This window comes from Phacochoerus africanus, chromosome 6 (assembly GCF_016906955.1).
Source record: "Phacochoerus africanus isolate WHEZ1 chromosome 6, ROS_Pafr_v1, whole genome shotgun sequence".
Taxonomy (NCBI): Eukaryota; Metazoa; Chordata; class Mammalia; order Artiodactyla; family Suidae; genus Phacochoerus; species Phacochoerus africanus.
In genome coordinates this window covers 130,385,090-130,411,780 of record NC_062549.1, presented here as the reverse complement: position 1 = coordinate 130,411,780, position 26,691 = coordinate 130,385,090, and the positions used below count along the sequence as shown (strand labels likewise).

Below are 26,691 nucleotides of genomic sequence, written 5' to 3'. Positions count from 1 at the left end.
AATCCATGGAGACTAAAAAAATGTATCAGTTACTCCCTGAGTGTGACACGTGTATCCTGACAAGGGTAATCTATTCGTTTTAAGGGTTAAATCAAATCTTAACTTTTTCAGGAAGACTTCTTGATTATTTTAAACCACCTAAGCCCCCATCCCCTCTAGTAAACCAATCATCTTATATTAGAAAGGTAAACACCTTCTGAGGCTCTGGGATCCTCAGGAGGGGATATGACCCTGCCTTTCTGAATTCCACACTATGCAGAACACTAGGAACTCAAAAAATAGCTCCTCGAGCCGCACAACATTAAAAAGATGGAGAATTAATTAATACAGAGATTAATTAATAAAGATAACTAATCTTTAAGGGGCTTTCTGAAAGTTTTGCTTAACATGTTTTCCTGACACAATTTTGACTTTTTTCTTTTCAACATCTTCACTCATATTTGGATTTTTATTTAATATCAGTGTCTTTTTTCTGGACTGAAAAAGCTGTCTGTTTCCAGTGTTTACTCTTACAACTCTCTTATATTTATTATACTGATTATACTGATTTTGTTTCCTTAGTCATAGTTAGACATGAGCTTTATGATTTCATTCAATGACTATTTACAGAACATCCTGCAAGTGAAAGATTCTTGCACCAGACAGTATGAGGCATATAAACAGGAATATCAATGTGGATTATCTCTTCGAGACATTTATAATAAAATAAGAGAGCCAAGGGATATATATTAATACCTAATACACAAAGACCAAAGTGTTAATATGACAAAAGTTCACATTTTATAAAACTGAACAGGATGGAAAGTTTATTTTCAAATAAAGGATTCAGAAAAAATTCCCTATAGGTAATCTTTGAGTTGGATCTTTAAAGGATGGTAAGGTGTGGATACGCAGAGATGGGAGGGTAGGACGTTTCAAAAGGGAACCACGTATCTCTCTCAACCATTAACACTGAACAAAACAGTAACACATACGACACAGCAGGCACTGTCGAAAGGCACAGCCCCCCGGTTTACGGAGCTTTTACTCCATCTCCCAAACACCTCCCTTGCCTTCCCCTCTGCCCCTGTGCCGGGTGAAGCTGGCTCTCGCCTCTCACGAACGCGAGCACTAGTGCAACTCCTTCTTTACGGGTTTTCCTCTACTCACAGTTGTTCTCCACCTTGTCACCGGGACGACTAATGCAATTATTTCTCTGTATCACTATACGATTCGCATGCCCACCTAAAGGAGAGAATGTAAACTACTGCGGACAAAATACACATCTGGCTCCTCTGGACTTGATCACCGTGCGCCTCTTCAGACTCTCCCTTCCCTCTACTCACCTGCCTTGTAACCCAGTGGTACTGAACGCAGAGCAGTGCAGGGTAGGCTGGGTTCTCTCTCGACTCTCAGCCTTGGGGCTGGTCTGGCCTCCAATCTGGAGTGCTGCCTGCTGTATTTCCAGGAAAACTGTCACCATTATTCAAGGTCCCCGCCAAGGGCAGACCCCTCCAAAGCCTTCTCCCAGGTCTCCCACACAGAAGGCCGTGCTCTTTTCTTAAAGCTATACAACTCCTGTGTTTTACCTGCTTTTAATGTTTCCCCGCTAACACATCAAAATGAAGAACCATCTTTCAAAATTTTTATCTAACGGAATACTTGACAAATAATCGGTATACAGTTAATATCTGCGGAACAGTGAGAGGCTCAAAAAGTCAGTGGGGTAAGGTTAAAGAATAATGTATACAAGACACACTGCAAATGAGAAATTTAGACAAGTTATTAAAGACACATGTAAAGAGGGAACCCAACCAAAATTCTGAGCTTTCAACACTGGGTAACTGAAGCAGGGGGATGCTGATTACAGAAAATGCTGAATGCTTTACCCAAGACAGCAACACAAGAGACTCCTCAACACACGAGACTCCTCGACAAACCTTGCCCCACAGACACACCAGATGTATGGCCATAGGGGAAGCAATCCCCTCTGCCCAGCTAAGCAACTTCTATACACTGGGCAAATAAGAAAACCCACCAAAGCTGGTAGGAAAGGACGAGACACTTTCAGCATAAACTCCAGCCTTGGCACAGCACTATATACCTGGGAAAGAAGCCCCAACCCCCAGCTTCTTCCTGAGAAGTGAAGGTTTGAACCCCACATCTAGCACTCCAAATTTAAGACTGCCACCACAGTGATAAGCTCCCAAAACAACTAGCTCTGAAAGCCAATAGGGGCTTGTGTCCCCAAGACCCATAATACTATAGCAAACAAAGAAGCAATTCTTAATGAGTACATGAACACCCACCAAAGCTATACCCCCCCAACCCAGGTCTCAGAGTAGATGGAGCAGAATCACCCACTGCCTAGTCTTTTCCTTAAAGAGGCTTACCTGCACACTTTAAAAGCTGCTGCTTGAGGCCCAGGCTTCTAATCCAGCAGGCGTCTCTTCCCAGAGAATAGGGAAATAAGCAGACACCTCTCTGATCTTCTCATTCCAGCCTGCTCTAAGTCACCAGTATCTCCCTGGAAGGAGTCTGCACACATGACTATCCTCCAGGTTTTACAGTTGTTGTCCAAGGGATAGGCATCCAGATTGCCTGGCTCTGATAGCTAGTAGGACTCATATTCACAAGTCCCAAAAATCTGTAGCAAACAAAGAATCAGTTCTCAACTAGCTATCCACGTAGGACTCAGTGCACAGCAGGCAGGCAAAAAATATAAATAAATAAATAAATAAAAATGCCCATCTCCCAATCTTTCACAGAAGTCTCTGCATACTTTAGAAACTTCTGCTTGAGGGTCTGGCTTCTGACTCAGCAAGCATTTAGGAGCAAGCTGGGATCCTCCCCAGAGATGGAGAAAGCCAGTGAACATCTTGCCCACTTTCTTCCTCCATCCCACTCCAATAAGAAATCAAGTCACCAGTACCTCACTGGAAGGAGCGTGCACACCAGTTTTTGTGGCTGCCACCTGAGTGACAGGTCCCCAGACTTCCTGGCTCTAGTAGCCAATGGAGCTTACATTCACAAGTCCCACAGGACTGAAGCAAACAAAGCACCAGTTCTTAGCAGATACAGGAGCACTTCCCTGTGGCTATGCACCCAGACTCCAGAGGGAGCAGGCAAAAACTTGCACCTCCAAGTTTCTCCCCGGGAAGGGCTTAACTACATAACCTTCTCAGCTTGCTGACCTTTCAATTTGCTGACCAGCTTCTAATCAGCCTGCATATAGGTGCTAACTGTGGCTCTTCCCTTTGGGACACTCACAGGTCTTAGCATATCCTCAACTATTGGGAGCCATTAAGAATAACTGGATTGTGATGATCACTGTACCACTATAAATGTAAAAATTTCATTGAATAATAATAAAAAACAATAAAGAGAGAGGCTTGGACAATCACATATGTAATAGCCATATAGGTGCTTGGGTCGAGAAAGGTTAATGCCCTACAGGAGATCACTCTGCCAAGACTGGGAGAGGTGGTTGTTTTATCTAATGTGCAGAAACCAACATGGAGACCAAAGAAAATGAAGAAACACAGGAATATGTTACAAATAAAAGACCAAGATAAGTCTCCAAAACATACCTTCGTAAAAGAGAAATAAGTTATTTACCTGAGATAGAGCCCAAGACAATGGTCATAAGGATGGTCAATGGGGTCAGGGCAAAGAATGCACGGGCAAAGTGAGAATTTCAACAAGAGACAAAAATACCAAAAAGTACTAAAAGTAAGTCATAGAACTGAATGCAGTGACCGTGTTGGAAAATTCATTAGAGGTGTTCAGTAGCAGCCCAGATCAGTGGAATTAGGAATACGTGAACTCAAAGACAGGGCAGTGGAACGCATCCAATTGGATGAGCAAAACTAATACAAGAATGAAAAAGAGTGAAGGCAGATGAAGGGACTTACGGGATGCCATCAAAGTAGCCTATATACACACTACAGGGGCCCCCAAAAGAGAAGAGAGCGATAAACAGGAAGAAAACTTGTTCAAAGAAATGTCAAAAAAACAACCTAAACTGGAGAGGAAAGAGACATCCAGATCCAGGAAGCCTAGAAAGTTTCAAAAAAAAAGAAGAGGTTAATCCAAAGAGATACACACTAAGACACATTATATTAAACTGCCAAAAGCTGAAGACAAGAAGAGACTCTTAAAAGCAAGTAGAGAAGATAAACTTGTTTCATACAATGGAACCCCCAAAAGACTATCAGAAGATTTTTTTTTTTTAGCAGAAACTTTGTGAGCTAAAAGGAAGTGAAATGATAAATTCAAAACACTGAGAGAAAAAAAAAGGTCAACCAAGAAAGCTCTACCCAGTAAAGGTGTCCTTCAGAACTGAAAGAAAGACAAAGCATTTTCCAGACAAGCAAACAAAAGCTGAAGGAGTTCTTCACCACTATACTGGACCAATAAGAAAGGTTTAAGGAATTCTTCAAGCTGAAACAAATGGATGATAATTTGTAAAAGAAAATTTATGAAAGTATAAATCTAACTGGTAAAGATAAACACACAGTTAAATCAGAAAACTCTAACATTATAATGCTGATGAGTAAATCACCATAACTCTAATATAAAGGTTAAAGGACAAAAGCAATAAAACTATGACTATAATAATTTGTTAATGGATATACAATGTAAAAAGATGCAAATTGTGACATTCAAAACAAAAAATTGTGGGGGAGTATTTAAAGTTAAGTTACTATCAGCTTAAACTAGACTTTTATGACATTTTATGTAAGCATTATGGTAACCATAAAATAAAAAGCCCATAGTTGATACATAAAGCGAGAGAAAGGAGCTGAAACACACCACTGCAGCAGATGATCAAATCAGAAAGGAACAGAGCAAGAGAGGAAGAAAGGAGCAAAAGAATTACAACCAGAAAACAATTAAAAAAATTAATAGCAAGTCCACAACATTAATAATTACTTAACATATAACTGGACTAAATTATCCAATCAAAAGTAATAGAGTAGCTGAGTGGATAGGAAAAAAAGACTCAACTATGTGCTTCCTATAAGAGACTCACTGTACCTTTAAGGTCACACATAGACTGAACACAAAAGGCTGAAAAAAGATATTACATGAAAATGGAAACTAAAAGGAGAGGTAAACTACACTGGTATCAGACAAAATAGACTTTAAACCAAAAACTGAAACAAGAGACAATGAATGTCATTACATAAAGATGAATATATCAAATCATCAACAGAACAGAACATTTATAAACATTTATGCATTCAACAGAGGAGCATCCAAATATATAATATTAATAGATATGAAAATAGGAATATATAGCAATACAATAATGGCAGGGGGCTGCAATATATCACCTTCGTCAATGGATAGATCATCCAGACAGAATTATCAGTAAGAAAACATTGTATTTAAATTATAAGTTAGGAGTTCCCATCGTGGCACAGCGGAAATGAATCTGACTAGGAATCATGAGGTTGCAGGTTTGATCCCTGGCCTTGCTCAGTGGGTTAAGGAACCAGCATTGCCATGAGCTATGGTGTAGATCACAGACACAGCTCGGTTCCAGCATTGCTGTGGCTGTGGCACAGGCCAGTGGCCATAGCTCCAATTAGACCCCTAGCCTGGGAACCTCCATATGCTGCAGGGGTGGCCCTAGAAAGACAATAAATAAATAAGTAAATAAATAAGTAAATAAATAAATAAATAATATGTTAGATCACAGAGCCCTAAGAGACACATACAAAACATTCCATGCAACAGGAATGTACTTCGGAACATATGATCTCTAAAATAGATCATATGTTAGGCCACAAAACAAGTTGAATTTACAGATTTAATTCAATCCCTCTGAAAATTCCAATGGTGTTTTTTACAGAAATAGAAAATATAATCGTAAAATGTGTATGGAATCACAAAATATCCTAAATAGCCAATGCAATCTTGAGAAAGAAGAACAAAGCTGGAGGCCTCACGGTTCCCAGATTTCAAACAAATTGTATTACAAAGTTGTAATAATGGAATTAGTATGGTACTGGCATTTTTTTAAAATCACACAGACCAATGAAACAGAATACAGAGTCTATAATTAAACTGACGCATATATGTTCTATTAGTTTATGACAAAGGAGGCAAGAATACTCAATTGTGAAAGGATAGTGTCTTCAACAAATGGTGCTGGGAAAACTGGATAACCACAAGTAAAGAATGGTACTGGGTCCCTATCACACATCATACACCAGAATCAACTCAAAATGGATTAAAGATGTAAACACAGGACATGAAACTATAAAACTCCTGGAAGAAAATATAGGGGATAAGCTCCCTGACATTACTCTCGGCAATATTTTTTGTATTTCATACCCAAAGCAGAAGCTACCTAAACAAAAATAAATGAATGGGAGTGTATCAAACCAAAAAGCTTCTGCATAGCAAAAAAATCAACAAGATGAAAAATGGAATGAAAGAAGTCCAATAAGGGGTTAATATCCAAAATATACAGGGAATTTGTAAGTCAACAGCTTAAGAAATAATCCGATTAAAAAATGGACAAATGATCTTCATAGACTGTTAGGAGACATGTTTCTACAATCTTTTCTTAGCCTCTATGCTTCTATTTTCTATGTTAAAAATGCCATCTTGTCCTGCTTTACTTTACCCCATCTTCCTGCTTGAAAAACAGTCGCAGAGCTGGCAAAAGACTTAAGCTTAAGAACAAAGACCTCAAGGCAGAAGTTATTCATGGGGTCAGCTGAATGAGGACCTAATGCATTGGTCTGGGCAAGCTGGACCTGTGCAGATGGGCATGCCATTTGCACAGCTTGATATGTCCTCTTCAGAATAAGAGGAAGATGAGCCTCATGGCCCCAAGGGGTTAATGAGGGGTTGTTAGCAGGATCTGCATCAGCAAGGAGAACAGAGGTGCAAAACCAGGCACTCTGGGTTGTCTGCAGAAGCACAATGGTGATTCTCTAGAATGCTATGCCTGGACAGCTGACGCCAAGCTTCAAATGCTAATGACTGCTAAATGCCTAAAGGTCAGAATAAAAGCTTAATCAGCAACCAGCTATGTGACTTTTAAAATAACTTAAAAAAAAAAAACCCTATATCCTGCACCTACAACCCCCTCCTCACTTGACATAATCCTCAAGGGCAGAATAAAAGCAGTGTGGTTTCTTGCGGCAGGGCTCTTGGTCCCTGAGACCTTGAGTCCCCCGGTTCCCACCTTTATTTAAGATAAATGTCTCTGTGTCTTGTTTTATGTTAACATTTTTCCTTAAGTTTCACAGCAGCCGTTCTTCAGCCCCATCCTGCTGAGCTGGTCTCGGCAATAGACAGTTTTCAAAAAAAAAAAAAAAAAAGATATACAGATGCCAACAGGCACATGAAAAAGCACTCAGCATCATTACTCGCCAGAGAAATGCAAGTCAAAACCACAATAAGATATTACCTCACTTCTGTTAGGATGGCTATTATGGAAAAGAAAAGAGATTACAAAGGCTGGTGAGGATGTAGAGAAATGGTAACCCTCGTGCACTCTGGTGGGAAAGTAAACTTACATGGCCACGGTGGAAAATAGCAGGGGGTTCCTTAAAAAATTAAAAATGGAACTACCATATGATCCAGCAATTCCACTTCTGGGTTATATCCAAAGAAAACGAACTCTTACTTGAAGAGATATGTGCACTCCCATGTTCATAGCAGCATTCTTCATAACAGCCAAGGTCTGGAAGCCACTTAAGTGTCTAATGACATATGAATTGATAAAGAAATGTGATACATGCACACACAATAGAACATTATTCAGTCTTGAAAAAGAAGTAAATTCTGTCATTTGAGACAACATGGATGAAGCTGGAGAGGATGTGCTAAATGAAATAAGCCAGACACAGAAAAACAAGTTCTGCACAGTATCAGCGACATCTGGAAATCTTTAAAAAATTTTTTAGAGTCAAACTCATAGAAATAGAAAATAGAAAAGTGCCTGCCAGGAGCTGGGTGTAGGATAAATAGGGAGATGCTGGCAAAAGGGTACCAACTTTCAGTTATAAGATGAATAAGGTCTGAGAACCTAATGGATGTCACGGTGGCCAGAGTCGATAAAAATGTACAACTGAAAGTTTCTCACACACATACAAAAGAGGTAAATATGTGAGGCAATGGATGTGCTAATGTGACAGAGGGAATCATTTCAGGATGCAGAGTCGTATCAAATTATTTCATCCTTCAACATCCTAACCCTGTTATTTGTAAATTATTAATACAGCTGAAAAATAAAGTGATACAATGGAAAATTTTATCAGGCATTTTGAATGACCTAATATAAGGAAGTGGAAGCCTCAGAAGGAAAAAGAAAGGAAAAAGTGCTGCAAGAAGGGTTAGAATGGATAATGGAGGAGAGAGGAGAGGTGATGAGAGCACATTTGAACTCAATGAGTTTGAGGTACAATTTTCAACTTCAAAGAAGACTACAGATCCCAGGACATTTTGGCTTTATCTTCTTCTTAATTTCTAAAATAGAAGTTACACTTTCTGATTTAGGTTTTGTTTTGCTTAACAAACTGTGTCCTTAAAAAACTTGGTACTGGAAAGACATGTAAATAACTGAGGTGGGTAAATGATGGCAGAAGCACAGCTAAGTTGCAGAGAACAAAGCCCTCAAGGTTTAAAGGAAGTGATACCGGCTGACCTGCGTTTGTCAGCCAGGAAAGACTGGAAGGGCATTACCGGAAAGTAATCGGGCCAGGTGAGCTGGGACCCTGGTGTCTTCCTCACTCCAGTTATGTGAACTGCTTACAACACGGTTCTGCAAACACTCCAGATCCTCCTGCCTCCACGTATTTTGATCTCACACTATTGTCCCATTGAAATGTCCTTCCATATTCTGACCATCTCACGAGACTGTGTCAGATTTTCAGACACATTAGGCACACGCAAGTCCTCTGAGGATACAGTCCTCTTTCGTTTCTTAATGTATCTCAGTGAATCCTATAAAGCATACATTTATTGATGATGTATAATATGTGAAGCCTGTATTCACTGCCAAGGGAGACAGCTTTTTGTAGAGATAGGTCAAATAAAAAAAAGTAACGATGGTATACAACGAAATAAGCTAAGGACCCTACTAATGTACATGACAGCTTAAAGGAGGAAGACGGAATCTACTCGGGCAAGGAAAGCAGCAGAGACTTCAAGGCTGGGCAGCTGGCTTAAAAGGGGTCTCGAAAGTTGGCAGACAATGGGAACGGGAAAGTGAAGAAGGTCTTTGGAAGGGACAGGAACTACCTGAAATTAAGTCACGGGAATGAGTCTGCTACACTCACCGTGTGCTGAGTGGCCAGTCTGGGCCGGTAAATTGGGGAGGATGAGAAGGAAAACTATAAAGATAAATGAGGCAAAGGCTGTGAAAGGTCTTAAAAGTCGGGGTGAAACATTCTTACAACCTACACTCTTAAGGGCTCTAGACTGACCGCCCCCTTATAATCCATGCTGCCCATCCCTCCAGCTTTCTGGAGGAGCCTGTAACATCTAGAGCTTTCCTGATTTCAGTGACTGTAAACTGATTTTGTTTCTAATGGTATTATCAACATCACAGAGAAATACAGATTTTTTTTCATATAGAGAGTTTTCCAAAACCAATTAATCAGAAAACAAAAACAAAACCAAAAACTGAGCATATAATCTAGCTCAGCAGTTACTATCTTTCTATCTGGAACTGAAGAAACAAAAAGGTTACATTCTTACACATAGTTTTCCATAAAACACAAAGCTGGCTGAATTTATGGTTAAAATGAAATCCAGATTTCATTTAATTATTTTTCCTATAGTAAAAAAAAAAAAAAAACCATTAAAGCTTCCATACATATTTTGGAACAAAAATGTGATGCTCTCCCTGAGGCTGCTTTGTTGAGTTGATGAATAAAAAAGAGCTGTTCAAAAAACAGAAAAGAGAGTGCAATGCAAAATAGCTCAGTCTAATGGGGAATACAAGTCTAACGACATGTCTTTAGAACTACTTCCAAAGCAATGAAAGAAAAACTCACTAAAATTTGACATGTGGAGATGTTTTGTTCCTTAAAACAGGACTTAAAACAAACATGTACAATATTCAGAAACATGTTTCTACTGAACGCGTGCTGCACATAAAGAGCAGATTCCATTGTTCCTGGAAAATATTTCCTGGAAAGACTCTTAAGAATCTGTTAAGGAAAACAATTGATATATTCCAGTAGGTTACTTTGGACATATACGTGGTCTATATAAATGCAAATTAATTCACTGTGTTCACACTTAATAAACAAAATCAATACCTGAGAGCAACAAGTCTGCCAGTTTGAATGTTTTCTGAGTTGAAAAAGTTACATTTGTGTTTAGTGCTGTGTTTTTTGCTAATAATAAAGGACTAATAAAGCAGAATTGCATATGGCAGATTGATTTAATAAAAACTGCTCTATCTCATGGGAGTTCCCGTTGTGGCACAGCGGCAATGAATCTGACTAGTATCCACGAGGATGCAGGTTCAAGCCCTGGCCTTGCTCAGTGGGTCACGGATCTGGTGTTGCCGTGAGCTGTGGTGTAGGTTGCACATGTGGCTTGGATCCTGCATTGCTGAGGCTGTGGTGCAGGCAGGCAGCTGTAGCTCCGACTGGACCCCTAACCTGGAAACTTCACATACCACAGGTGCTGCCCCCAAAAAGCAAAAAAACCCAAAAAAAAACAAGAAACTGCTGTATCCCAAAAAAGTATGCTCTTCTAGAAAAGCAAAGGGCAAACTGAAGCCTGTAGGCCAAATCTTGCCCACTGTCTGTTTTTGTAAAGAAAGTTTTATTGGGAGCACAACAAGACTCTTTCACTTACTCGTTGTCTGTGACGACTTTCGCATTAAGTAGCAGAGCGGAAACACTGTGACAGAGAGGACATGGCCCCCAAAGCCTAAATACATCTACTATTTGGTCCCTTACAGAAAAGTTTACTGACCCATGTTCTAGGATGAATGTAAACCTCAAAATTCAAAATGTAGATATATTAGTTTTTTTAAAAAGCCAGAACCATAAAGATTTTTCAGCAGCCTTACTCTCCGATCCTAACTCTGCATTTGCCTTCTCTAAGAGTGGTAAGGCCAACAGGGGGCTCGAGGCAGCACCTTACCCCTGATCCTTATCATAAATTCCAGCAGTCCACTCTGTTCTCTGATATAAACAAACGACATATTATCCATCTTAGACATTCTAAGCATAAAACATCACCAGATAGCTTTGTAATTTTAATTGATGTATTACTATCTAGACAAAAGTTAGTGCACTACTAATAAATGAAAATAGCATAGTTTCTATAGTTTCAAAGGGTGCCCTCTTCCAATCAAATTGCCACCCCTAGATCCCTTCTATATAGGCATTTAGAGCTGCCATTTCTTCAAAAGCTGTGACTGCCGTTTGGCAATATCCCTTCCGAAAAGAATCGTGACACATTTTTTGCCAAAGCGAGAGTTTCTCTATCAACATATGCATCTTTATGAGAGGTGTCAACTATTTTAACTTCGTGTTAGAGGATCTTATATAAAAGGACTAATATTTGGGCAAAATCATGTGTAGAATTTTTTACCCATTTTCTGGATGTTAAGTCATTTAACAATCAAGTTTTATTTCGTTGTATATCTAGCACACAGTAAGTGTTCAGTAAGTATCTTCTAATGATAGAACAAGTGGAAGAAATTAAGTTTACTAGTGTCTTTCATTTCCGTTGGCTATAAACAGTCACGATATCCTTCCAGAACACAGAAATATAAGTACATGATGTGGAAGATGAGAGATATACATATTTGTAGACAACTAATTGTTTTTAAATCATAGGATGATAATCTTTAAACCTATTAGGATTCTTGATCCTCATGTCTCAGGGTCGAATACAGAATTATATTTTAAGGATTTAAAAAAATTCTTAGGAGTAAATCTTTAAAAATCTAAGGAAATTTTAAAATGCTTACATATACACATACATATATATATATAATTTTTTTTACCAATTTCAAAATAGGTAAAATGATCAAATTTATATTTTCTTAGTCAGAAGTGCCCCAGGCAATAAACACACTAAATGTTCACATCTAAAAATGGGTGTCGTTTTTGTATTTGAAGACATAAATTTTCATTTAAATTCCTCTTTTATTTGATTTTCTTGAAGCTGTTTATTCTAATTTGGGCAGCCTGAGAAACTTTATTTAGTCTAAGAAGGATACTTCTGGTTGTTACTCTTTAGTATGAGATGTGTGATAAACACCTTGTTCCCTATATTACTCCACATATGTTGGATCTTATTCCTTTCCCTGGAATATTTTACCTTTAAGTCACTTAATGCATGTTTAATAAGGATAAAAGAAAAAATATATTTCATATAAAATAAATGTCCATATATGTTTGACTTTCAATAACTTCTGTGTTTTTAGCTTGCAGCACAGTATCACATGTATCACTGATTTCCCCAAAGACAGAAATTTTGCCTCAATTTCTATCTTATAATCATGTGGATGAAAAAAAAATTGTTGGTTTCTTTAATAGCAGCTTACATGTGATTTATTCTTGGTCTCCTCTTACCACATCTGGTTTTGAGAAATGAATAATTTTGTGTAGTCTTCATTTTCCCACACCCTTTAACTTCACGCTAAAAAGTTCTGAAGGACCACATCTAATACCGTAATTGCTATGTTCCTCGTAATTTACTTTGCTTTTTACGAAGAGATGTCATTAAAGAAAACAGTATATCCTGCAGCCCAGAAGACTCAAAAATCCTCTACCTTTGTAAACACCTCAACTGTTCCTAGAAATTTTCTGACTCCATTTTCTTAGATAAATCTCCTGTGTTTGAAATTAAAAAAAACACCACGCCTCACTTACAAAGTAACAGTTCACCCTGACCTGGTTTTAGAGAACGGTAGGTCAGTATAGTTGTCCACTTAATTCACTTCCCTTCAACTTACCGGGAACTGTAATGTTACAGACTCTCTCCGTTCACATCCACTAACACGTCCTCACACCTCCTGTATCTTCTCTTTCGATTTCACTGATTTACACTTTTTCCTAATTTTCCATACTTTCGCAGACTTAATAGTATAGTGAAATTAGTTCACTGTGGCTTCTTACTCAAGTAAGTGATGCTATTAAAACATTTCAAAGATGACAAGCGTCAAATACACGATCCTAAAACAACCATTTTAACATACCCATGTTTTCAAGACACTTAAGCCACAACGAGGTCCATAATTTCCAGCTTCACAGAGTCATTACGGGACTGTGCGCATTCATTAGGAAAAAACTGGAATTCTTCACTTCACTGTGAAGAGGAAGCTGGACCATTGTCATAACTGCTTTTCAACCCCAGCTCTGCTACTTTTCTATCTGATGTTGGAGAAGTTTAACTTCTCTGAAGCCTACGTTTTCTCTGGTATAAAAAAAAGGAATAATTTTTACGTCCCAGGGTCTTTGTGAAGCTCAAAAGATATATGGAAAGCATCTGGCATGTCATCAATTTTCAACAAATCGTAGCTATTTTTATCATGTGCAGGTATACATTCTCAGGATGGAATGCGTGGTGGGTGTACATTTCATATAACTGTCCATTCCAAGAAAACCCCTGCCACGTAGGAGGTATACGCGGCTTTGCAGCTGTGCTCCAGGGATGTGCCGCTTGAAAACAGGAAGGCGGAGATGCCATTTTTCAAGGTAAAGCTACTAAGACTCCAGAGGCCTTACAAAAGGGCGACAGATGGAGCTTCACTTTGTTCTTTCTGTTTGGCTAAATAGTGACTCAGCTTCCGAGACTTTTCCTCAAGGAAATACATGAAGTCACTTTTTACGATTTAGGTAGGTCCATCTAAAGCTACATTCTCCTCTTAGTGAAAGAAAGAATGGAACTCATTAAATAGAATCAACCTGTACCAAACTGGATACTAATTTCATGGTAACGCTACCAGAGAGCAGCAAAGCTGACCGCTGTATCAAATGAGGTTTCGAAAATATCTTCCTCCAGTCCTTTCAAGATCTTTCCTGATTCCACTATAAACACATTATATTACACTTCAGTACTTCTCAGAAACTAGTAACATTTAACAATACTTTAATTGCCAGCTTGGTCTATAAGATTATAGAGTGAAATTTCTATTTTGCTCTTTTCTAAATCTTTCAAACCACTGATTCAGAAGGATGGACTTCAAGGGTCCATTTAAAACTAGGACAAACTGACAAATGTTTGATGCAGAGAAAAGAGCCTTAGAACCAGAATCAAAAATTCAGATTTGCTTGCCAGCTGTATGAATCTGAATGTCACGTAACTTCAATAACTTTCAGTTTTGAATGGGGGTAAGATTCATTTACTTATACAACGTCAGTAAGATTTATTTTACAGGGGTTGTTTCAGGATTAAATGAGATCATAGGTCTTCAAAAAATAGATTCTTTTAATTTCCTCCTCTGACTCCACCTCTATTTGGCCTTGAATAAATGAGTTATAATCCAGTTTAGAACCAGCCATCAGAAGCTCCAGGATCCTACAGGTCTATGGTGAGAAGTGGGGGACCTGCCTCAGGATTACCCTCGGCCACCAGCACACCAGGAGGCAGGCAGACAAGCAGAGAGGACACAGCAGACTGCTCGTGGAATCCTGCTAAATGGATAAATGAAGGAATAAATGGGGCAAAACCAAACAGGTGATATTTTAAGAGAGAAATCAATGTGCTCAGACTATAGGACAACAAGGAGGCTCTCTTCATGGGGGCCAAAAATGGCAACTGGAATTTAATGTAGTCAAGGTCGCTTTATGAAAAAGTAATTTCAAATTTTATCTTTAAATAACAGACTAAAAAAGGATCCTGGAAGGGACTGCTGATTATCTTCTAAAGACACCTCAGTTTCCTACTATTGAAAAAAGCCTGCATGGTTTAGAGTGTCACCAACAATAAAGAAAATGAGTTAGAAGTTATCATCACACTCAGGGAGAAGGCCGCGGAGCCACTGCCTTTAAAATATTTAGTCTAGCTCTGTTTGCTCCAACTCCAAAAAGACAAACTGGAAGAGGGCCAGAGAAAAGAAGCCAAATTGGCAGGTGAGAGGAACACTAGAAAATACCACAATTCTTAGAAAAGAGTCATAGATTCTTAGAATTGGAATTATCCTTAGACATCATATATACCAATTCTTTGTTTTTCCACCGTATTCCTGACAACTCATAAACTGTTCAGTTACCAAAGGCCCATTGCATGCTGGGGACGTTTACCGCAGCCTTCGTCCAAATGATCACCTTGAACATGCCCCAAACCCACTCACTCCGCTCCACTGCTGTCTTCCGCCCTGCCGTCTGTCTCCCCTAATCCACTGCAAGAGCACCTCCTGGTCTCCCTCTTCTCATTCTGCTCCTCACAGTCACGTTCCAACTTCCCAGCGCACCGCCACAGAGTGATCTTGAATCACACACTGGCTTCTGCAGAATATGTCAATGATTTTCCAGCTACTTTAGGATCAAGTCCAAAACAACAAACATGACTCTGAATGACTTGGCTCCTGCCTTTGTCGTTAACACCACCTAATGTTGCTTTTCCCTGGGCTCACCGAGGTCTAAAACAAGAGTAACACTGGCTTCCTTTCAGTTCCTCAAAACAATTCCAGGCCCGCCCACTTAGACCCATCGCACATAAGAAGAACCACCACCACGGCCATTGCATCTACCATTTACCAAGTTTTCACCACACGACCAGCTCCGTGCTAAGTGCTTTACGTGCATTATCATGTTACATCCTCGTAAGAAACTCTACGACATAGCTGTATTTCACACTTCTACTGCTGAGAAAAATATTTTGAGAAATTAAGTGATTTCCCTAAAGCAAGGCATGTGTCAAAGGTGGGATGCCCTACTGAATAGTCAGTAATGGTCCGTTTCCCCACGGAAACGGAATGGGATAGCTAACTATCCCATTCTTTATGGTCACAGCTCACATGGCATTTCTTCGGAGCAGTCTTCTCTCATCTTCTGATCTAAATTTGGCAACTTTGTCACAGTTCTTCAGAATTTTCCTCTATAGAATTATTTATTTACTGTCTGTCAAATCTCCCACAGACTATAAATTTCGTAAAAGCAGGGATCACATGTTCAGTAAATGTGCCTAAATATAAAAGTCTGCTGAATACATGGCTGCAGAGTGTCATCCAAATAGTCTTGTATGGAAGACTCTGAGTATTAGCAATTCAACTAATAGTCCTGCCTACACAAAGAGCTGTCCCTTATAATGTCTGTTCTCTTCGGATCCTAACTCTGGTCTCTTGAACAACACCGAAAAAGTATATTCTCTTTCCTGTTACAGCTCTGCAAATACTTTCAGCCTAGAAGGTTAAAGACGGAGAGGACTGGCAATTAAGGTGGAATAATTCCAGATTTTTTTCATAAAAGTAGATGCTAGAATGAAGAGAATAAGGAGCACCTTTTGAAATTAGAGACTTGTTCAGGGCACACTGATAGAAATTAACCATTTGCCTATAGTCCAGACATGAAAGACAGATGGGACCGCTGTGCTGGGCACTCTGTGTCACAAACTGTGCTCTAACTCGTGTGCACCTAGAGAGGAGCAAGACTGGAGGAGGCCTGGCTAAAGGCCGCGAGTGACCAGACCAAAGGCTGGAAAAAGTGAAAGCTAGCTGTGCGATTACAACTAACAATTATTCTCCAATTACAAGACCGACACCATGAAATGCAACCGTGTTGTCCCGCACCTCTTGAGAGTTTTAACAGAACTCTGGATTAGACGAACTATATTTCTAAGATTTTGAAATTAATACAGTAAAATAAAAGCTGGGAATTACCAAGAACCAAAAATACCCTTTGGGCATTTTACAGATCTTAATTTGATACAGCCACTAAGGGTTTTTGAAAGCCTTTCCCGCCCATCCTTAATGAGAAAGATGGAACCTCGAAGCTGGAAAGGCCCTTTTGTGAGATCATGTGACTGATGCCTGGAACCACTCTATGAAGTCTAGTCCAAGTGACTCTTAGCTATAACATCAGAACATCTCGGCTACGTTGATTATCTGATGGGGAGGGGCCCTTTCACAAGGGGTACTGGTATCAAGTCTTCACGAACACTTTGATATCTTAAGTTGTATTTGTCAATTATATCTCAATAAAGCTGGGAGAAAATCCCCAGCACAGTATAATGCTTTGCATTTCAAGATTTGGATTTTGAGTTTGGAGCTATGGGTTTAAATCTCAGCTTAGCAATCGCTTTAGCTATGTAACTGGATAGGTTACTTACTATGCTTCAGTTTCCTCATCTCAAAAACTGGAATAATGGAATGGATATTTTTCTTTTTCTTTTTGCTTTTTAGGGCCTCACCTGCAGCATGTGGAGGTTCCCAGGCTAGGGGTCTAATAGGAACTACAGTTGCCAGCCTACACCACAGCCGCAGCAACGCAGGATCCGAGCCACGTCTGCGACCTACATCACAGCTCATAGCAATGTCAAATCTTTAACCCACTGCACGAGGCCAGAGATCGAACCCGCAACCTTGTAGCTCCCAGTCAGATTCATTTCCCCTGCACCACAACGGGAACTCCCAGAATGTATCTTTTAAAACTGTTTGGAAATTAAATGAAATGCCACAATATGAAACATCACTTAGATTTATGCGTGGCCTGGCACAGAGTGAATAATCCATAATTGTTAATTTCTCACCAAGGACAGAAATCTACTACTGCCAAGACGGTGCATTTCCTCTTTGGAGAGCACTGCCGAGGGGCTCCTATACTATGCAGAACCAGTCCAACAGGACAAGAAAATAAAACTTAGAAGTTTGATATATAAGATGTTATTTTAAGACAAGATGTTCTTCATTGGTATTTGAAATTTGACTATAAATCCTAGTTTGTACATTGCTTACGCAATCCATTACTCAGAAATAGAAGAATTTCATTTCTTTAAATTTTTAAACATGTTAATGAGAGATATACAAATTACATTCATATTTGATGAGAAGCCTTGAATAATCAAATTAGTATGAATACTCCATTGAAATTTCCCTTCTTGGTTTAAAAAAAAAAGAAACAAAATATTCACCTTCAGTGTCTCAGGATTAAATGGAATGGCAATGATCTCAACACTAAATGGATCATCTCCCTATTTTTATTAATAATTAGTGACAAAAAAATGAGAATATCGGAAATGCACTGCTGTTTTAACCAGACTAGAAAAAATATTTAATTATTTAAGCTTACAAAAATTTTTTAGAAAACGTTACTTTTAAATTGTAAGATGGATTATAGGAAATTGTATTGATACATACAAGCTATTAAACACTGATATTAAATAGCATCACTTGCTTTGTGACAATCCAGCATACGCTGTAAATAAATTCACTTGTCTTTCACTCATTTAATTTACCACTTTATACGTTATGTAGATTCATTTGTTAGAACATTGTAGCTGGCTTTCCCTATTGCAAAGTTAAAATTATCTCTAACATATCCAATTCGAATACAACGTGAAGCCTCCTCTTCTGCAATAATGTAAATTTAAGCAAACAAATTTTTTTTAAGGAAAGAAATTATGTTTTCCAATGAATTACCTTATGTTTTACACCCAGCCTTCCAAGGGAAAGAAGAATATCTTCCAACTACAATATTTTCTGGTTTGATAATTTGTAGCTTTGTAATCACGAAAAATGCTACAGTCAAATTTAGTTTGAAATGATAGGAACTAAATGCAAAGACCAAATATTAGCAACAAGAATGTTCCCGAGGCCACGAGTATGGCTGAGACTGGATGAGAAACACCAGCACCTGTGTTTCCCTCCATCTCCCTTTTGTCTGGCAGGCTTTATTGGTCACATCACAGTGAGTTCAAGTTTGCAGGGGAAAAGCTCTTTGCACTTTGACTTTACAAGCCCAGGTCATGACCAACATGATTACTGAGAAGGCTCACGAGATGCTCTAAAACACGCAAGAGCGTAAAGCAAGCTTACCGCGTCACCAATTTTTCCGATGTTTCCTTGGTCCCCTGCTTCCCCCTGTGAATAGAAAATATGAAGTCAAAAGATGATTACTTTCCAAACAGTACTACTCTCAATATTGTTCCTGTTTTAATTTTGATGTAATTATCTGGTTATAAACTAGAGAATAACTAAGGAATTTTCAGTTATTCAAAACTCTGTTACGGTATTTCTACGGAACTTTGCCTTTCCACTATTTTCACTCCAATACTAATAACCTGTTTGCTGTTTTTTTTATAGTTGTTTCTGTCTTCCCAGGGCCGCACTCACAGCATATGGATCAAATGTGAATATAAGGGTTGAATCGGAGCCACAGCTGCCGGCCTACCCCACAGTCACAGCAACACCAGATCTGAGCCGCATCTGTTACCTACAGCACAGCTCACAGCAATGCCGGATCCTTAACCCACTGAACGAGGCTAGGGATCAAACTCCCATCCTCATGGATACTAGTCGGGTTTGTTACCGCTAAGCCATGATGGAAACTCCAGTAATAACCTGTTTACTTAAGTTGCATTCTTCTGTTTATGATTTTAATCACTTTTAAAACACTTTTACAAATAAAATTTTAAAAATCAAGTATCTCTGGAGTTCCCGTCGTGGTTCAGTGGTTAACGAATCCAACTAGGAACCATGAGGTTGCGGGTTCAATCCCCCGGCCTTGCTCAGTGGGTTAGGGATCTGGCATTGCCGTGAGCTGTGGTGTAGGTCGCAGATGCGGCTTGGATCCTGCGTTGCTGTGGTTCTGGCGTAGGCCGGTGGCTACAGCTCCGATTCTACCTCTAGCCTGGGAACCTCCATATGCAGCAGGAGTGGCCCAAGAAATGGCAAAAAGACAAAAAAAAAATCAAATATCTCTGAGGTATGCTCCTTAAAGGCAGAGCGGCAGGTGCTATAGGAGAGGCTCAGAAGGATGACAAGAGGGACACTCCCTGTGCTTCAGGAGGCGTGCTAGCTCACCTTGCTGAGCAGAACAGGTTCCCCCACAGGTAAGTGGTAAAGGGCACAGGAGCAGGCACCCTGTGGGCAGGTGCAGCTAGAGGGGCTTCACTGGAAAAGCAATGCATATTCTTCACCTTAACCACAATTCTGCAGTCCCCAAAGCTCCGAAAACCCAAAGCTATTCAGAACACTTTTGGTGGCAAACTTGACTTAACCGGAATTGATCTGAGTGAGTCCATCTAAAGGCTTGATGTATTTTGATTAATCTAAGCATCGTCACATTTTACGACAGACACATCGGTGTGTCGAACTCTGGCGGGCTGCCCCGTAGCCTGCTGGTGCTGTTTCAGAAACTGCAGCATAGGCACCACACTGTCTTTCGCAAGTACAAACATGAATGGCTTCAAATAAATCATGAACCTGTGTTTGAGCTGCCCTGGAGAACAGGTCACTTTTACACTGGTAATGAGAAAGGGCTATTTTTTTTGTCTTTTTTTGCTATTTCTTGGGCCACTCCCGCGGCACATGGAGGTTCCCAGGCTAGGGGTCGAATCGGAGCTGTAGCCTCCGGCCTACGCCAGAGCCACAGCAACGCGGGATCCGAGCCGCGTCTGCAACCTACACCACAGCTCACAGCAACGGCGGATCCTTAACCCACTGAGCAAGGGCAGGGACCGAACCCGCAACCTCATGGTTCCCAGTCGGGATTCGTTAACCCCTGCGCCACGACGGGAACTCCAGAAAGGGCTATTTTTAATGGTGAGGAATGGCTTGAGCAAAGGCTGAACAAAAAGCACAGATTAATGAAAGGCAGAAGATTAAGCTCAGGGTACCATGTAGCGTTAACCTGACAAGAATGCACATTTTATTTGCATCAGAAATAGGAGTTTAAACCACCGACTGCTGTGAATATTCATAATTATATTTCGGTGTGGGGTTGTTAACCTCCCTGAGCAGTACTGTAGCCATTCAGGATCTGCAGCAGCAACTCAGCCTGGAAATGAGCTGGTCTGAACTTATACACACTGCATTTCAAAGACTTTGTACAAAAAAATGTCAATAATTTTAATATTGATTACATGCTAAAATAATAGTATTTTTATATCTTGGGTTACATAAATATATTACTACAATTAATCTCACCTTTTCCTTTTTTTATTGTGGCTCACATCTGTTACTCATAATATATACGCTCTTGAACGGTGCTGATTTTAAGCACTGAAACCTAATATTCACATAGGTAACTAGTTTGAAAGAAACTTTCAAAGACTACAAAATTTTTCTTTTCAATTTCTATACACATGTAGTTGAAGAGTGAAGAAGAAATCACTATAGTAGGTTGGAATTTCTAATTTTTGACTGACAGTTGATTAGCTTTTTAGAAAATCTGTGGCAGGATTTTTATGTATCTTTATACATAATTGCTTTTCTTTTATTCCTCCTGCCTCACACGACGCCCCTGTCCAACACCAACTAGGGAGAGGGCCCCTGTCCAACACCAACTAGGGAGAGGGCCCTTGTGATACAAAGTCCTGGGGAAGGTCTGTGTGAACAGGCAGAAAGCAGAGCTGCCTGCAGAGCACCCACACCCCCGCTTCAGCTCAGAGCCTGAGGGTAGCAGGGGAGTGCCCTGGAGGACACACGGGGAGAGAGGAGCTGCCCCCAGGGCTTCTCGGGAGATCGGAGATGGGGCAGGGGGGGGGGGGGGGGTTCTGCGACAGGTGGGACAAGTGCTTCCCTGGCACGTCAGCTGCCCGGTGGCGGGGGGGGGGGGACCTCCTCCACTTTCCAGACACAAGCCACTCAGATGCTGAGAACAGCAGGGAGGCCTCCTGCCGGTTTTACCGGATGGTAGCTCACAGGAGGCCACTGCAGAGCTCTCTGGCAGTAGAGGGATTAACCCCAATAAAGGGGAATCAAGGCTTCTGTTTATAAATATCAAGCTCCTATTTTCTTGGAATTTTTCTATGAAACTTGAGAGTCGGGTACATATAATCCCCCAATATAACTTCAGCAAGACATGCTGACACATTAAAAATGTTTCAGCTCATATTTCTTTATAAATTGACTTCAAAAAGAGTTGTTGGGCTTTTTCTTAGATGCTAGTATCATAAAAACCATGAGTTTAATATAAATATTGAACTCTAGCTTTAGGAAATGCAGCAATAATTTGGTGATGCATTTCAATTTTTCATTAAACTTTAAACTTGGACCAATCACTAATTCTGATAAATTACTTTCAGACCTAATCCTATACACATAAAACCACTGTATTACTTTACAGTTGTTGTTACAAAAAAATCACACAAAACTCGGAAATAAGGCAACAAAGTAGGTTACATATTCTTTCCACATCACGAGGCGTGGCGGCCACACCCAGTGACCACCCCAGGCAGGTGCTGACTTCGACTCAGCGCACACTACTGGTTAAAGGATCCAGACCTAGTGAAGCTATAGATGTAATTATACAGGCATGTCGTTTCCAAGAGAAATGTACGGACTTGTAGATTTCTTCCCAGTAGAACAGACATCCCCACGAACTAAAGTGTACTGTCCTGTATCTAACTGCAAATCTCAACGTTTCTCCACTAAAACGCAGATCCAGTTATAGATGCAGACATGGTCAGAGTCACAGTTCTTTATAGACAGAGGTATAGGTAAGAAATAAACGCACATAGCATTTCAAATCCCATTCACACCAGTTTTAATGTATTACTGGTTCCTTCATTCATTAATAAGCTGAATAAAATCTTTTGACATGTGTTCATTTGATATTCTTATTAAAGTCACTTTGATCTTTTTGAAAATTATGCTGTGTAAATGGTAATAAAGCCTGGTGCTTTACCTTCAGGCCTTCTGGTCCAGGTTCACCTGCATATCCCTTTGGACCGGGTTTTCCCTAGAAGGAAAAAAGGAGAAATGTTGAATCATTCTTATTTTTGAAAGTTTCCTAAGACGTATGAAATTAAGACTATTCTATGAGTGGAAACACTTCAAAATATTTGACAAACGCATTTCATCAAACCCTTAGCCACTCCTCATACCATGTCTGACTGTCTTCTATGGGACGTGCCCTGTTCTAGGGACCAGAAATTGAGGCGACACTAAATACACTTGCCTTCATGGAACTTACACTCTGTGGAACGCAACATACTTTTAAAAATGAGTAAAATACATACAGTATGTTAGGTAGTGATAAATTTGAAGGACACCAAATTCAAGCAACGAAGGGAGAAATCAACTGCCGTGGGAGTCTTGCTAAAAGGTTTGACAAGACCGCCAAAAAAAGACCTCACGGAGAAGGCGGCAATTGAATACAGGCTTTAGCAAAGGACAGGGTACGTGGCTTCCGAAGGAAGAGCGTTCTAAGCAGAAGAACAGAACCAGTGCAAAGGCCTTGAGGCAAGAATGGGCCTGGGTGTCGGGGAAACGAGACGCCAACGCAGCTGCTAGGGAAAGAGAGCAGTTCGGGAAGGCAACGGGGACGGGCGGCGGGTGGGAAAGGCCCGCCAAGTTACAGTGAGGGCTCTGGCTTCACGCTGGGTCCCTAACTCTCTCGGCCCAGGGGAACTCCAGGGCTTTGGCTCTACCGCGGAGTGAGACAGGAAGCTTTCTCAAGCTTTGAGGAAAGCAGTGCCTGGGTCTGGGTTTTAACAGGGCCACTCTGACGTAACAGCAGAAGCAGGAGTCCGAGTGTTGTCTACTGCAATGGTCCGGGCAGCCACGGCAGTGGCCTGGCTCGGGGTGGTCCCAGGAGGCTGTGGGAAAAGGGAAGATTCGGTATCGCGAGGGAAGGAAGAGTTTCCAGGGTTGCTGACAGGTCACGGGTGGGATGTGAGAGAAAGAGGAGCGTCAAGGACGAATTTTCTTAATCTGAGTAAGGGAGCAAATGAAATGAGGGAAAATGTGGGGAGAAAAGGTTCGGAGGGTAAATGAAAGTTTATTTTCGGAAATTTCAGTTTGATAGTCTTGTGAGATAGCCAAGCAGAAAGAGCCCATGGTAGAAAGATCCTACGCGTGAGAGTTCACGGGTAGACGGTTCCGACCTGAACAGAACATGCTAGAAATCACCAGCACTTCCATGGCCTTTAAAGCCATTCATTAGACCTACCAGTCCTCTGGGCAGTGAGTGCAGACAGCAAAGAGAAACCCACAAACGAAGCTGGGGGCACTCTGACATTTAGAATTTGAAGAAAGGAGGGAACATGCAGTTTGCTGCCAGAGTCGGGAGGAAGATGAGGCAGACAAGGTTCCCAGGAGGAGAGCGACCGGGGCCCCCGAGGGCGGCAGACGGGACAGGCCGCCGAGTCGGTCCAGCAAGCGGAGGCCACCAGCCACCCCACGAGACCCGGTGCCGTGGAGCTGAAGGGACGAGGGTGTCAGCAGACAGGGCACGGAGAAAAACGGCAAAGAGCCAGGTAAACACACACCTTTGAGACGTTTCACGGAACAGAAAGGAAAACCTGGAAGAAGAGCTGGGGGAACGTCACGTTTGTTGTTTTGAAGCGGGAAGAAGTAACAGCATGTTTATACGCTGATGGGATTGACCCACTAAACTAATACCTGACTATACGAGACTTGATTAGAGAGGTCATAATACCTCAACCCAGGTGACAAATTCTTATCTAGGAGTAGAAGAAATGGGTGCGGAGATTGCTAAAAAGGATACGAATTTACTCACACTTAACAGCCACCAGCCATTATACGTCTGGATTTCATTATTTCTATCTATTAACAAATAGCCTCCTATTTTTCTTTCTTAAAACAGAGCAAAACAAAACAAAACAATCCTCTGGTTCTCAATATGTTTTGACTACATACAAAAACTTTAGCAACTTAAAATTAGATTTAGGACTGCTACCCAAAACCTTTCTCAATTTTTGCCTTTGCCTTGTGTGAGATTGCCTAGTACATCCCTAATAAGCACAAAATAGAGCAAAGAATCAAGAGTTATCCTATTATTGCTAAATACCAATTGCTCTCAAATCCATCCGTAGACATAAAGTAAAAAAACTACTACATATATCAACAATATTTACCAAAAAATTAATGACATTCTCTTCGCGCTGTTTGAAACAGCCTTAGGAGGGATGTTTTGGTCCTCTTCAACGACGCGCTACTCGCTCAAGCTCTACAGCCTATTGAGAAACAGTCACACATCCTCTCTAAGTGATGGGAGACTCTCCCTGCAATCAGGCAGCGGCACACTTGGGATCGCCTTGAAATCCAGAGACTCAGAACACCAGCAGTGAGTCACGCTCTTGGTCCTGCTTAAGTGCTATCACTGGGCTTATCTTGAATACGTTGCCCTTAAATACGTAACACTCAAGATTTGTTTTTCTATCCAAAAAAACCAAAAATGCCGATGATATCTTGCAGGTTTGTTTTCAGATTAGGGATGATTCCTGTGGCATACTTAGGGCAGTAACTTAAAATATGGTGCCATTAAAACATATTTCCATGGAGTTCCCATCGTGGTGCAGCAGAAACGAACCCGACTAGGAACCATGAGGTTGCGGGTTCAATCCCTGGCCTTGCTCAGTGGGTGAAGGATCTGGCGTTGCCGTGAGCTGTGGTGTAGGTCGCAGACGCGGCTTGGTTCCCACGTTGCTGTGGCTGTGAGGTAGGCAGGCGCCTGCAGCTCCGATTTGACCCCTGGCCTGGGAACCTCCACGTGCCATGGGTGCGGCCCTAAAAGGACAAAAGACAAAAAAAAAAAAAAATTCCAAAACAGTTGTTTTAAGAGAAGTGCTTTTTGAAAATTATTTATATGATACCTACTCTTAGCCCCAGTTCTCCAAAGGGTCCAATGGGTCCTTCTTCTCCCTTGAAAAAGATCACAACACGTCACGGCCTGGAATAAGTGCTTCGAAACGCAGATCCTTACTCTACTCTGAGCTGCGGTTTTCTTGTACGTCTAGAGCCCTGCCAGCCCACAGAAACGTTTCGTGCGACAACCTCACATCAACATTAGGGGATGTGCACAATCAGATTATCTTTATTCTGCAGATGGTATAAGTTAAATACGGAAAACAGAGTGGTTAAGAGTGAAAGTGACTAGAGCATCACAAAAATCAGAGTTAGGAGCCACTGAGCTCACGGACTGACGAACAGCCTTTACCTTCTCAAGTTCAGTATCTCTGACACAGAGAGGAACTTAAGTAAGTTCTGAATAGATGGAAACCAATACTCACTGGTATATTAAAAATTGCCAGTACAGGAGTTCCTGTCGTGGCTCAGTGGTTAATGAACCCAAACAGCATCCATGAGGATGCGGGTTCCATCCCTGGCCTCACTTAGTGGGTTAAGGATCTGATGTTACCATGAGCTGTGGTGTAGGTCACAAATGTGGCTTGGATCTGGTGTTGCTGTAGTTGTGGTATAGGCCAGCAGCTACAGCTCTGACTCAACCCCTAGCCTGGGAACCTCCGTATGTCATGAATGCGGCCCTAAAAAGACAAAACACAAAATAAATAAATAAATAAATAAATATAAATTACCGGTATAGAAGATGTTTCCTCTTGGCACATTTTGAAACTTAATTCATTCACTAAATATGTTTCTGAGTCTTAGTTCTGTCTTAAATGTTAGACAAAAAGGTTATCAGATCCTACCAAAATGGGGCTTAATGTCTAGAAGTTTCCTTTTTTGTCTAATTTACAGGTTCAATATTCTTGGGGTCAAACCAGGTAGAATGTCATAAAATATAAAATTTTGAGCACTCTTCTAAGGATTAAATACTGTATGGATGGAGAGAGAATAGAGGG

The 26,691-nt window shown here is 40.7% G+C and overlaps 1 protein-coding gene across 2 annotated transcripts in view; it reads right to left on the bottom strand.

Moving 5' to 3' along the window:
• Positions 1-26,691, bottom strand: part of COL24A1 (collagen type XXIV alpha 1 chain) — a 321,301-nt gene that overhangs the window by 167,029 nt on the left and 127,581 nt on the right. For both annotated transcript variants that reach the window (XM_047785408.1, XM_047785409.1), the window contains exons 23-25: positions 25,706-25,750; positions 22,770-22,823; positions 18,956-19,000 (exon numbers count right to left, since the gene is read on the bottom strand). In XM_047785408.1, coding sequence (XP_047641364.1) covers positions 18,956-19,000; positions 22,770-22,823; positions 25,706-25,750 — 144 coding nt within the window. The remainder of the gene's footprint in view (positions 1-18,955; positions 19,001-22,769; positions 22,824-25,705; positions 25,751-26,691) is intronic.